The sequence below is a fragment of the Topomyia yanbarensis genome, chromosome 2 (assembly GCF_030247195.1).
Source record: "Topomyia yanbarensis strain Yona2022 chromosome 2, ASM3024719v1, whole genome shotgun sequence".
NCBI lineage: Eukaryota > Metazoa > Arthropoda > Insecta > Diptera > Culicidae > Topomyia > Topomyia yanbarensis.
Genome location: NC_080671.1, coordinates 143178420 through 143191380, shown reverse-complemented (window position 1 = coordinate 143191380; position 12961 = coordinate 143178420). Strand labels below are relative to the sequence as shown.

General features: G+C 40.8%; 1 protein-coding gene across 2 annotated transcripts; it reads left to right on the top strand.

Annotated features, from left to right (window-relative positions):
• Nucleotides 1-8814: 8814 nt before the first annotated feature.
• Nucleotides 8815-11740, top strand: LOC131681598 (27 kDa hemolymph protein-like). Of its 2 annotated transcripts, none has more exons than XM_058962491.1 (5): nucleotides 8815-8949; nucleotides 9020-9368; nucleotides 9429-9592; nucleotides 9654-9898; nucleotides 9958-11740. In XM_058962491.1, exons 1-5 carry the CDS (start codon nucleotides 8898-8900, stop codon nucleotides 10003-10005), a joined length of 858 nt encoding a protein of 285 aa, XP_058818474.1. In that variant the 5' UTR covers nucleotides 8815-8897; the 3' UTR covers nucleotides 10006-11740. The 2 variants fall into 2 exon arrangements, with proteins under 2 accessions (XP_058818474.1, XP_058818473.1); XM_058962490.1 differs by having other exon boundaries at nucleotides 8819-8949; nucleotides 9008-9368.
• The last annotated feature ends 1221 nt before the right edge of the window (nucleotides 11741-12961 follow it).

Below are 12961 nucleotides of genomic sequence, written 5' to 3'. Positions count from 1 at the left end.
GTTTGTGCTGTAGGTCACGTGTTTATTGGCTCATTGGACAGAGATGTTTGGTGTCGCCTTCGAGTCGCATCAAACCTTCGTTGGTGTATGGTACAGGCGGAAGAGAGCACTTCTGAGAATGATAAGAAAAATCAAAGGGGCAGTTAAATCTGTATATTGATGGTTTTTAGGAAAGTGTATACGAGGGACATATAGAGAAGATCGCTGCTTGCCATAACATATCGAACCGGGACGTTGGGTGGTCTTCTTCGGGTTCAGAGAGTGCCGAAACCTGGCGAACTGTACTCGGGGCACGCCCAGACATTGTGCTCGATGTCGTGATAGCCGTCGCCACAAGCGCAGATACCACTATCCACGAGTCTAATACGCCGGAGATGTGCATCCAGCGTGTAATGGTTCGCCGTGAGTCGGGACATCACGCGAATGAAGTCACGACCCACATCCATCCCCTTGAAGCAAGGTTTCGTCGATACCTTGGGGACTATCGAATGTAGCCACCTTGCTAGCTCCCCATTGCTCCACGAGTTTTGCCAGCTTTGGAGGATTCTCTGATGAGTAATACTGCAAAATTCGTTGAAGCAAATTGGTCTTTCAAAAACGTCTCCTTCAAGGGCACCCACCTTAGCTAAGGAGTCCGCCTTTTCATTGCCCGGAATGGAGCACACCAAGGTAATCTGAAAAGATTTCTTGAGCGTTTTTTCAAAACGTCATATCTGCAATGAGTTACTCTCTTTGTTTACTTTCTCTTCTGTTAATAATTCGGTCACTTTAACATTTATCCCTCAACTCTTTGCATAATATGCTAGTTAAAACCACCGTCTTTCGATCTGTACTGTAAAATAAGTGAAAAGTGTTATAGTGACGCTGTAAAAATCGAAAGAGAAAGTAAACAAAGAGAGTAACTCATTGCAGATATGACGTTTTGAAAAAACGCTCAAGATTTGTCAGATAAAGCACTCACTAGCTCCCGTATTTTCCCCAAAAAAAATACGAGGAGTGCTTTCCATGTTGCATCGAGCGAATAGCGTCAATGCAACTAAGGCTATCCGAAACGATGAAGTAATGGTCTGCGGGTAATGCGTCAATGACTCCAAGGGTATACTGAATAGCAGCTAGTTCTGCGGCGTAAACTGAAGCAGGGTCACTGAGTTTGCAGAAGGCGGAAAACTTTTGATTGAAAATACCGAAGCCAGTGGACCCTTCGATGTTTGATCCGTCAGAATGCTCGGAATTTATTATAAAAAATGTTCGGAACCACTTGTGGGCGTATGTGGTCCGGAATTCCACAGATCTCGTCTTTCATGGATGTGTCGAAGAAAACAGTAGATTCAGCAGTATTTATGAAATACACACTGTTGGGATTATAAGAAGAAGGCTTAATATTCTGCGCCATGTAGTCTACAGGGACATAAAACGGGAATGAGAAATGAGCTCAACAAGCCTTTCGAAATTTTCAATCACCACCGGGTTCAAGATATCGCATCGAATGAGCAATCGATATGAGAGTTCCCAAAATCGATTTTTCAACGGGAGAACGCCCGACAGCACTTCGAGACTCATCGTATGGGTCGACTGCATGAATCCTAAGGCGATACGCAAACAACGATACTGAATTCTTTCGAGTTTGATGAAATGTATGTTCGCGGCGGAGCGAAAACAGAAGCATCCGTATTCCATTACCGACAGTATCGTTGTTTGATACAACCTAATTAAGTCTCCTGGGTGGGCACCCCACCATGTTCCGGTTATTGTTCGAAGAAAATTGATCCTTTGCTGGCATTTCTGTTTCAGATACCGAATATGGCATCCCCAAGTACCTTTCGAGTCGAACCAAACCCCTAGATATTTTACTGTGAAAACCTTAGCGATAGTTTAACTCATTAATAGAAGCTGTAATTGTGCTGGTTCACGCTTCCTAGAAAATACCACTAGCTCAGTTTTCTCCGTGGAGAATTCGATACCCAGCTTAATAGCCCAAGCAGACAAATTGTCCAAGGTATTCTGTAATGGTCGTTACAGAAACCACACCATCGTCTGCAAGTTGCCTTAACGTGCAGGAATTGTCAAGACATTCATCAATGTCGTTGACATAGAAATTGTATAATAGGGGGCTTAGACATGAACCCTGTGGAAGGCCCATGTAGCTAAATTGTGATGTCGATAAGTCACCAGGCGAAAAATGCATGTGCTTTTCCGACAACAAGTTTAGTAAAAAGTTGTTTAAGGTCGCTAAAAGACCATGCTGGTGCAGCTTCTCTGAAAGAATGTTGATCGAAACTGAATCAAAAGCCCCCTTAATATCTATGAACACTGATGCCATCTGCTCTTTGCTAGCATAGGCCATTTGAATTTCGGTTGAGAGCAACGCAATACAATCGTTCGTCCCTTTGCCTCTGCGAAAGCCAATTTGTATATCTGACAGTAAGCCATTTGCTTCGACCCAATTGTCGAGGCGGGATAGGATCATTTTCTCGAACAACTTCCGAATACAGGATAGCATTGCGATTGGTCGATACGAATTGTGGTAGACTTTTTTTTTTTTATTCATTTCGTTTATTTGATAGGCACAAATGCGTTAGCTTGGCGGTGCCAAATACTTATGTTTTTACATTTTGGATATCTTAAAACTAGGAGGTTACAATGTTGAAATATTTTTTTTACAAAGGAAAAAAAAAAGTTTACAGCTATCTTAAGACTAGAAATAAGATTCAATATACAAGAGAGGGCCAAAAGATTTTTTTATGAAAAAATTTAAAACAAGGGATTCACTTTGATATACAAGAGGGGGAGTAATAGTATTTTACGAAATATTTTACGGTTATCTTAAAACTAACAATATAGTTTAGTACACAAAAGGGGGAACAAATATTTATGAGAAACTTCACAGAAATCTTAAAACTAGGGATTCAATTCTATTTACAAGATGGAGGACAAGAGTTTCAATAAAGAGTAAAAATTATAGCTATCTTAAAACTAGGAATACAGAATACTAATTTGAATTTTTTAACTAAAACTTATGCTTGGTCAAGATATTCAGAGGGTGGCTTATTTCCGCATCAGTGTAGCAGCAGTTGTATCAAGGACAGGGGAGAGACAGGGAAAGAAGAGCAAAACTTGCAACTTTCGCTCGAACGGGGGGGGGGGAAGGGGGATCAGCGAAACAAATTTGCGCCTCAGTCTAGTAAGTCGTCGAGTACCGGATTGGCGGATGGTATTCTTCGGACACGCGGGGAATCCTTCAAAACTCATCGGAACTCGAGTCGCTCTCGCTTCAGTTTCCTTCTATGCAGGCGTAGTGGTAAGGGCGACGGCGGTTACATAGTGGCACTCTGGAGCTGATCGGTTCCACAAGGCAGGAGGAAACTCTAAAAACGAGAAATAAAAGAGAGGGGCTAAATTGGGATATTTATCGTTTTTATGAAGGTATAAATAAGGGACATATAGGGGAAATCACGAGTTGCCAGCATATCTCGGACTGGGACATTGGGTGGTCGATTGTGGTAGACTTGTTGTTGTCGGAGACTGGTTTTCCTGGTTTTTGGATAGCGATGACCTTCACTTGTCTCCAATCGTGTGGGACAATGTTAGCCTCAAGAAACTTATTAAATAAGTTCAACAAGCGTCTCTTGGCAGAGTCTGGCAGATTCTTCAACAAGTTGAATTTGATTCTGTCTGGCGCTGGAGCTTTATTGTTACACGACAAGAGAGCAAGTGAGAACTCCATCATCGAAAAAAGTGTTTCGTTCGCATTATCGTGAGAGGGCGCGGCGCGGTAGATCTTCTGTGCCTGGGCGGAATCCGGACAAACGAAATTGCGAAATCGAATAGCCAACGGTTTGAATATTCCACGCTCTCGTTAGGTACTGTTTCGGTTTCGCAAACGTGCTCATCGATGTTTCTCTCGTTAGTCCGTCAACGAACCGGCGCCTGTAACTACGTTTCTTGACTTTCATCAAACTCTTCATTCGCGTTTCTAACGTCGCATATTGTCGATAGCTAGCGGGTAACCCGTTGTCCCGGAAGGTCTTATACGCGGCGGCCTTCTCCGAGTATACTTCTGAGCACTCTTTGTCCAACCACGGGTTAGAAGAACGCTTTTGTATGTTCGCGCCAGGTACTGGCTTAGTCTGAGCTTGATTCGCGCTGTCGAGAATCAAGCCAGCCAAAAAGCTGTACTCTTCCTCTGGAGGAAGTTCTTGGGTAGATTCGATGTTGTCGGATATCGCGGCCGCATAGCTCTTCTAATCGATATTTCGTGTGAGGTCATACGAAATATTGATTGATTTCAATGGCTATTAACCGTTATTGATTAAGCCTACGATCGGCGGATGGTCGCTGCCGTGGGGATCAGGGATTACCTTCCACGTGCAATTTAACCGCAGCGAGGTCGAGCAAAGGGATAAATCTAATGCACTTGGGCGCGCTAGTGAGGGAGGGATCCGTGTAATTTCACCCGTGTTTAGAATTGTCATATTGAAGTTGTCGCAAATATACCCCATTCCGCACCGTGAGAGTTAGTCTCCTAAAACTAGTCGTGGTGCAGGCAGGGATTCTATGATGTCATGTAGCCGGCGGTGCCCAATCGCGGTGTTTAGGGGAATATATATGGAAGCTATGCAAATATCTTTGCCTTTGATTGTTATATGACAAGCGACAATTTCAATGCCTGGTATCGAGGGAAGGTTAATTCAGGAAGTTTCACATAAAACGAATGCATCGCATCTCAAGCTATTTATTAAAAATTTGAAAGAATCTATTTTTGGGATGATACTTCTTCAATTCCACTGTAGAACAGTGATCAAATCCGTGGCCTCGTTCGATGAGTTAGCCATCGAAGGATACAATCGCTGAAAGGAGGGGCCATTTCGCAGTCAACTGCTTTAAAAATGTACTTACTGTAGGTAGAAGAGCTAACGACAGACTTTTAATAGGATTAGTTATATTGAAAGTTTTTATTATCCAGTCCACAATGTCCGAGTGTTTGATAATTCCAGTGCCGCGATTATTCTCGAACTGAAACAGAGGAACACTAGGGATTTTTGATGTTCCGGGAAGTGCTGGGAACTCCTTCTCTGAGTTTAATCCTCCGAGACCAGGAGCTACTTGCTTCGGCTTGGTTGCAAAACTTCCAAGAGATGTCACTTTCGGAGCCCCGTCTAGAGACACCTTCTGGCCTTTACAAGGAACTTTAGGAGAGGAAATGTTCCTCCTCTGCTATAACTTCTAGGCACCCTAGTAGTTGTTCCCTCTTGTGGGTCATCAGCTTCACCCTCGTTAGGAGGCAAGTGAGCATAGATGTTTATTGAGGTTGGTGGCGTAGCTTTCTTTAGCATTTCTGCGAAAGAACGTTCGGATCGTCCCGCAAGGAAATGTTTTAGTTTTAGTATCCCCGCGTAGTTTGTACGCCGAACATGCCGAGATATCATGCAGGATCTCTGCACAGTAAGGACACTTCGCAGCATTCTTACTGCACGAATCATCTAGATGATTCTCACCGTATTTTCCACAGCGGGCCTTATTGCTACCAATGGGTACCTGCGTGACCCAATTATTAACACTTTGTGCAATTCATGACCCGCGGTACAAACAGACGCACTGGCAGACGAACCCTGTGCAAGAGGACGTAATTTGGCAACGCGGTACCAGCGAAGGTCACCCAATAAAAGTTTGATTGGGGGTACGTTTTTGAACCATCCCCCGCAACTACTACTGAGTGCAAACGCTTGCACTCTAGTATTTTCACTGGCTGAAGTAAGCAGTCTCTAAAACGGCCAACCCCGTACTGCAGCAGATCCTCGCATGTCAGACTCTCATCGGTGACAACACCTTCAGACTGTACTTTTACAGCTGGAATATACACATAATAGTCCTTCGTAAAATGCTCGCAGCAAGCAATATCGTTTGCCAGCTTTGAATTAGCCAACTCGATCCTGACCCTGTCTGAGCGGACCTTTCTTATTTCGGTCACAGCCGAGAACCGTTCCGTCAGGTCTTTTGAAATCTGTAATAGATTCAGAGATTTTGTTTTGAGCCGAAAGAAGACCACAAAGGGACCGGTCGAGTGCTCTGGATATTGTTTGGGTCGGGGAGTCGATTCGACCTCCATTTGGCCGTCCCGGGAGGGAGCCATTGACACCGTGGACGTATGGGGTTAGCACCCGCGCAAACGGGAATAAGCCGTAAATGTCTCAAAAAAGTAGATTTCACTTATCTGTAAATTTGTCAACATATGAAGTGCCGGGCCACTTCTTGGCCCATGTCGCCCATGATATTCCATTGAGTTGTTTTAATTTTAACAAAAACAGATGTTGGAACGAATGAAGAGTGTTCGTTCTTTTTCAGTTCGTCCATTTTCCAAGCTCTGCCAGGAGGCATACATGCTGCTCTCAGATAAGTTGAAGCGTAGAAAACAAACTGAAAGCCAAATCCTACAAGTTCGTCGAAGATTGCTCATTCGAAAAAAGCCCTCAAAGTTTGAAGAGTATCAGAATGTTTTATACGTAACTAGGTGGACCGGAGATTGTTAGGTATATGCTACCAAACAGGGTTCATCTAACAGTTTGAAAATAGCTAGAAATGAAGCCAAACAATTTCATTAACTGATGGTATGGGTGGCGGTAACTGAAGGGCGGATTTCGATGAAATCATGCACACTCGAAATTGAATTCAACAGGTGTGTTCTCGGAACTGATTATTTTTGCGGAGGGAAAGTTCAATGGTGAAGGAGAGCAGGGCAACGTTTGGCAATTATCTAGCGAGACATATTTTTCTAGAAAAGACCCGAGGAATCTTCGTACTCTAAATGTTTAGCGTTGAGCAGGCTTTATGTCAAACAGCAAATTTTATATTTTTCATTGCTATAATAAAACAGAGCTCCGCAAACATTCGATTTATGCAATAAACGTAAATTTAATTGGGTATCGATGCAGTTTAATAACAATTTATCCGAAATATGAACATTTCATGAGACGATTTGAAAATTGCTTTATAATGAAAAGTCGCTTGGGATTCGTCGAAATAAAAATGCATTATAGCCGTTGTAAAATCAGCAGTTTACGAGAGTTTAACGGGTTCCCGTAGGAAAAGGTTCTGAAATAAAAGCGAGGGAAAATATCTCGATATTGGGGTTTTCTGTAAAAGCTAGGGAAATGCACAAATGTGCGATGCTATTTGCACATTCATCCACCGTATGCAGTAGACCTGTTCAAAATATTTGGAAACATAACTGAATCGTGATCGTTAGCGAAACACTTTTATTTTCAATCGAAACAATTAAAAAAATTCAAATGCTTGAGTTTTAGTTAATGGATTCAACTTCCAAAATGTCGACCATTCTGAATGGGTCTAGTGCACAAGCGCTTTCCACAGATAGTAGCAGTAGAGCAATGAGTACTCTACTTCAAATTCTATTACCACACGAGTTTGGCAGGGAGGAGCAACCGTACAATCAATAACCTCTCGATCCCAACTTCGGATGCAGTTTCGCTGCAGTTTCCATCGAAATACGTACCAGAGGATGCGCCTGGTGGGAAAAAGAGTGGTAGTAGAAAAAAGAAAAGTAATAAATCGCTCATATGCAATCGAATAAAAAACGGTAAACCTCAAAGCCGGAAAAAAGTTGCTTTGAATGTCGATTGCTCTCTGTTGGAATATGATGGTGGGATTCATCTAATGCTGTGCAAGTTTACATATATGCCAGTGAAGTGAACATTCGACTAACAAACGACGTGATTCCAGTATCGACATCATGTTTTATAGGAAGTTCGCCTGTTTTGGCAGCGTTATGAAGAGTGGTGTGCTATATGCATAAGCTTATTTATCCAACAGTTAAAAGAATTTCACTCACAAATCACATAACAAAGGCAAACATTTTACTGCTGCAATAAATCATCCACTTAGCAGCAACGTTTGAGACAGAATTATTTGATTTATCTTTGACGACGACGCGCCCATAGTTTTCAAATGACCTAGGAGGTTTGCCTGGAAAGCTCCTACTAAACGGATTCTTTGTTACTGATATTGCTTTTTACGGATCTCATAGAATAGGAGATTTTAGCTAATTTGTACTGTGGCCAATTTTTTCTGTTTGCAGAACGATCTAAAAAAGTGTCGATTGCGTTGAAATTTACATTCCCCTTTTATATAGAAGATGACAAAATGAAAGTACGACTACACAATTTGGCACGAGTACTCCCTTCAAGTTAATGAGTGACCAGCTGTTTCAAGTCCGAGATATCGCAAGCTAGCTGAAAGTGTCGTCTACAACCGTGCTACGAGCTAGAAAACGAACAGGACTGTCGACTAAAAAGAAGTTAATGACTCCAAAGAAATATCTCGTACGGCAGGCCATCTGTTGCCGTAGCTTGAAGAGCGACATTTACATCGCAACCGAGACCATTAACCAGGACATTTTGGTGCAGGAATGCCTGATAAAACGTATTTTGCTTTTCCTTAAGCAACGCAATTGCTCCGTTCTGTATTGAACAGATTTGCCATTCATACAATTACGGGAAACAAAGCGAGATGTAGTTAAAGGCAAACTGGCGTTCGGTGGCGAAGAAAGTAACCAAGGAGGCTATCCAAAACCTGATGGAACGAGCCAAGCGAAAGGCTTGGTAATTCGCATCCGATAAAAGGAAAGATTTAGAAAAAAAAAATTTTATATGAATTGAACTAACGAAGAAATATGATTTAATTGTATAATAAAAAGTTTAACTGATTCACACGCAATTGACCAATTTTTGATCGTAACACCCGTTAATCGCCTGCAGTAGAAATCCGCAAATAATAGTAAACTACTAATCATTATCAGTGGGCAAAACCAGTCGTCCGGACCTGCAGTATATTCAGTAGAACGTTGATTCTGAAAGTAACACCAACCATCGAGCATCGCCAGGATGAGCAACCGAGTGGAGATTGTGCTAACCTTGTTGGTCGCCCTACTGACAGGTAAAGTCTATCGCTACGACAATTCATTACTTGTGCGCTAGTAATCTTACCTTCCTAGGGGCATCAACAGCTAGAACAAACTCCCAATACTACAGGGAAAGTTACATTTCTTCTAACTTCCAAGGATCACCCTTTGCCAGGAGCAACTCATATAACGCCAGAGAAGCTTACGTTCCTTCCAACTTCCAAGGGTCAACCACTGCTAGAATCAACTCGCAAGACACCAGAAAGACCAGTGGTTTTGAAGACGACATCCGCGCGACCTGTTGGAAGAAAACCGGATCACATGAGTCCTTCAATGAGATCCAATCAATTCTCGAGTCAGTGCCCGGGTGTGTCGAGGAAAAAATGGATGTGGAAAGATTTCCCAATGATACGAAATCGTTGTCCATGGCGACCCGGAAGAAGTTCTTTGCGAAGTGAGAAAACGTCACGGTATTTAACGATTTTCATGTGCAGGTATATCGAAATCATTTCAGATACTGTCCCCAGCTGCAGGATTCGATTGTTTGCTTTACTCCCGTAATCGACAAATTTCGGACTTGTCTCGAAAAGAATGAAACGCAACTTTTGGATATTGTTGTCAACGTGGTTCCAGATGCTATCAGACTCATTTGCCGAAACGATGGTGAAATATTTTTCAGTGAGTATTTAGTGAACGTCGAAGGAATAAAAAACCTGCTATTACTCAACACTTTCCACAGTGAATAACAGAAGCTTCTTCCCGTGCTTTGAGAGTATGGGAGATTATGCAAATGAATGCCTCGGAAGAATTTCAAAATCTACGGATGCGATGGACCTGTCTAAATACGGTGCCAAACAGTGTGGAGAGATTGCCGAAATGCGCGAATGCCTTGGGACGAAGCTAAATGAGTGCAATGCGCCTCGGATGCTCGACGTCATTGATCTGTTCTACCGTCCAGTGATGAAATCGACTCCTTGCAAACGCGTAAGAAAGCAAATGATGAATTTTTGATGTGCAATAATGTGTTTTGTATTTTTTCACAGTACATCGATTTTGAAGTCTATGAAAGCAATGAAATAACTTTTTTCTAGCAACTGGTTTTGTTAACGTCACTGCGACTTTTGTTTTTGTTGCCACATCGTCGATAACACTTTGTTTGTAAACCAACGCTGCAGTTAAGCATATACAGCCAATAATGCAATGTTGAAATCTTCTAGAGAGGCATACTGAGAGATTGTTTATTGGATCAGTGAAATCATTCTTATGACTTTTCTGTGCAAGCAATCATTGATTGGTTATTTTACTTTCAACGTACGTTTATCCAATACTCGAGGAAATGAATTTAAGATTTTAATGATAACAAGATCTTGGTCCTTATGTAGGGGAACATAGGGAGACTTGACCAAGCGAGAGATTTAAGGGGTTACACCACTGTAGAGCACAAAAAATAGCCATTTTTCAAATTTTTTTCTTGGCGCAATAAAGAAGTGAATCGAGATCTAGTTAAATACGATTTATAACATAAGTATCGAATAACATAAAATATTTTTTATCGAATAACATAAAAATAATTGAAAATTTGAACATTTTTGTATCGTTTTCTTCTTCCATGTTTTGGAATATCTTTTTAACTTCCTAAAGCACGTTTTAGACTAATTTATGGAAAATCGATTTTTGTAAAATTCTACAGTAATGTAACCCCTTAACAATTATCAATAATGTGTTCTATTTGGTTCTTATTTTTTTTTCAAATATTTGTATGCTTGTTTCGATCCCATCAGGTAATTTTAAAAGCACGCAGGGAAAAATCTTTCACTCATAGAAAATATTCCGTAATTCATGAATTTGCGTTAAATGATATATTTTTCTATCGAACTTTGAATGGACATATCTACTAGAGTAATTTTTTTCTATATAACTCATATACCGTGTTATTCCTTATGAAGTAGTGAAATGATTCTACATCGACCGGAATATTGGAATAGTTATTTATAAAATTAGCACGACATTGAACGTACGAACTAATGTTGGGGAGACTTGACAAAGTGGAAATAAGCTGAAGAAAGATAAATAATTTCTGATATTTACTATTCTGTGGTACCCACGGTGAATTTTGTTCACATCACAAAAAAAATCTCACTTTAAAAACCAGTCTATATCTTTATAGTACCAGTCGACAAAGTTAACAGTTATAAAACCACGTATAAACATGCAATGTAATCAGTACAGTTAATCCCAAAATAATAAAAATTCATGAAATACAGTCCTTCTATATTTTTACGGGTAATAAGAACCACGACAATATGAAAAAAATGCTTCATCATGTTTTATGCCATTATTTTTTGTTCTAATATTTTAAAATTCTCTTGGTCAAGTTTCTCCACGCCACGCTCCCAACGCGAGGAGACCAGAAAAAAATGATCCCAGAAAAACTTTTATAACTTTTGAAAAAGCAAATTAACAATTCTGCAAAGAATCATGAATACGCACAATACTTTTGCACATTACATTTCAACGAGTTTTGCAGGATTGAAAACTTTTAAACATTTTTATAAGTTTACGTAGGTTTAACTGAAAACCTGGTCAAGACTTCCTATGTTCTCCTCCATGTTATATAATACCCGTTTTTGAATTTGGTATATATTCTGCAACAGATGCGTTAGTACAAAACAAGAACCAAATCCTTTAAGGTTGAATTTGGTTCCTTGCTATAAAAATCAATTTCTCAATCGGCCAGAATACTGCGCTCAAACACCCAGCGTAGACGCTCCGGAATAGCAAATAGTGCAGGTATCAAACAATGTAAATCGAGGCCAGCATAAGTAAGTAAGTGGTTTAGTTTTTGAAATCCGAATCGTCCGGTTTATTTATCAATTCAAATGTTATTTAGTTGGCGAAGTACTTAGTTTTTTCGTGAACTAATTCATAAATTTAGCATATGTCACAACTTGTCGATCAAATGTGTCTCGTAGTCTATCTTCTCATCTCGTACAGAGCAGACGCTGCAAATCTCTCCGCTATAACTATCAATAAGCAAGCAAGTAATTTACCAACTGACCATATTATGTATCTCTGGAAACAGTACAACATCGTTGCCTCCGGCTGTGCAGTGAAATGAATCAGCAATTACAAATAAACGGACCTCTACTACAGGATATCACTATTTCGATTGACCTTATGACAACTCTCCTTAGAGACGACGTGTGAATTACGGTATCCCTCCCCCTAATAACGAAAACGCTGATGAGTTGAAAAGTAGTACTTGTAATGACCTGTTTGTCTTTCTCATATAGAGAAAGGTTATGCAATCACTCCAAAAATGTATTTTCCAACCAAGGCTCGGAGGGCCGAGTGTCATATTCCATTCGATTCAGTTCGTCGAGATCGCAAAATGTCTACGTGTGTATGTATGTATGTGTGTATATATATATGTGTCAAATAATGTCATTCAATTTTCTCAGAGATGGCTGAACTGATTTATACAAACTTAGTTTCAAATGAACGGTATAACGCTCCCATAAGACGATTTTGAATTTTTAGTTTATCGGACTTTAGGTTCCGGAGTTACGGATTGAAGAATGCGGTCACACAGCAAATATAAACTGGTAACCCTATGATGTCCGAATGATGAAATACATATTCAAATACGTTCCACATTACTTGGATTTGCTAGATCACTAATGACCAATCAAAGTTGTTTTGGTCACCTATGACGGATCTTGATACCCCAGGGGAACTCGGCAAGTTTCCGAGCTAATGTCACACTCATTTTCCAGCAAACTCTTAACCGATTTTCACAACCGATTGATTTCAAATGAAATGTATAATACTCCCAATGACTGCTGTTGAATTTCATTCAGTTCTGACTTCTGGTTCCACCCGCGTACCTGACAGGGATCTCCCGCCCTCGGATGCTGCACACCATAGTTGATCCTAAAGCGGATTGCTAAGTGATCGCTATGGGTGTAGCCTTCGTCTACCCTCCATTCTATGCCTGGAACCAGACTCGGGCTGGCAAATGTTACGTCAATCCACGCCTCCACCCCG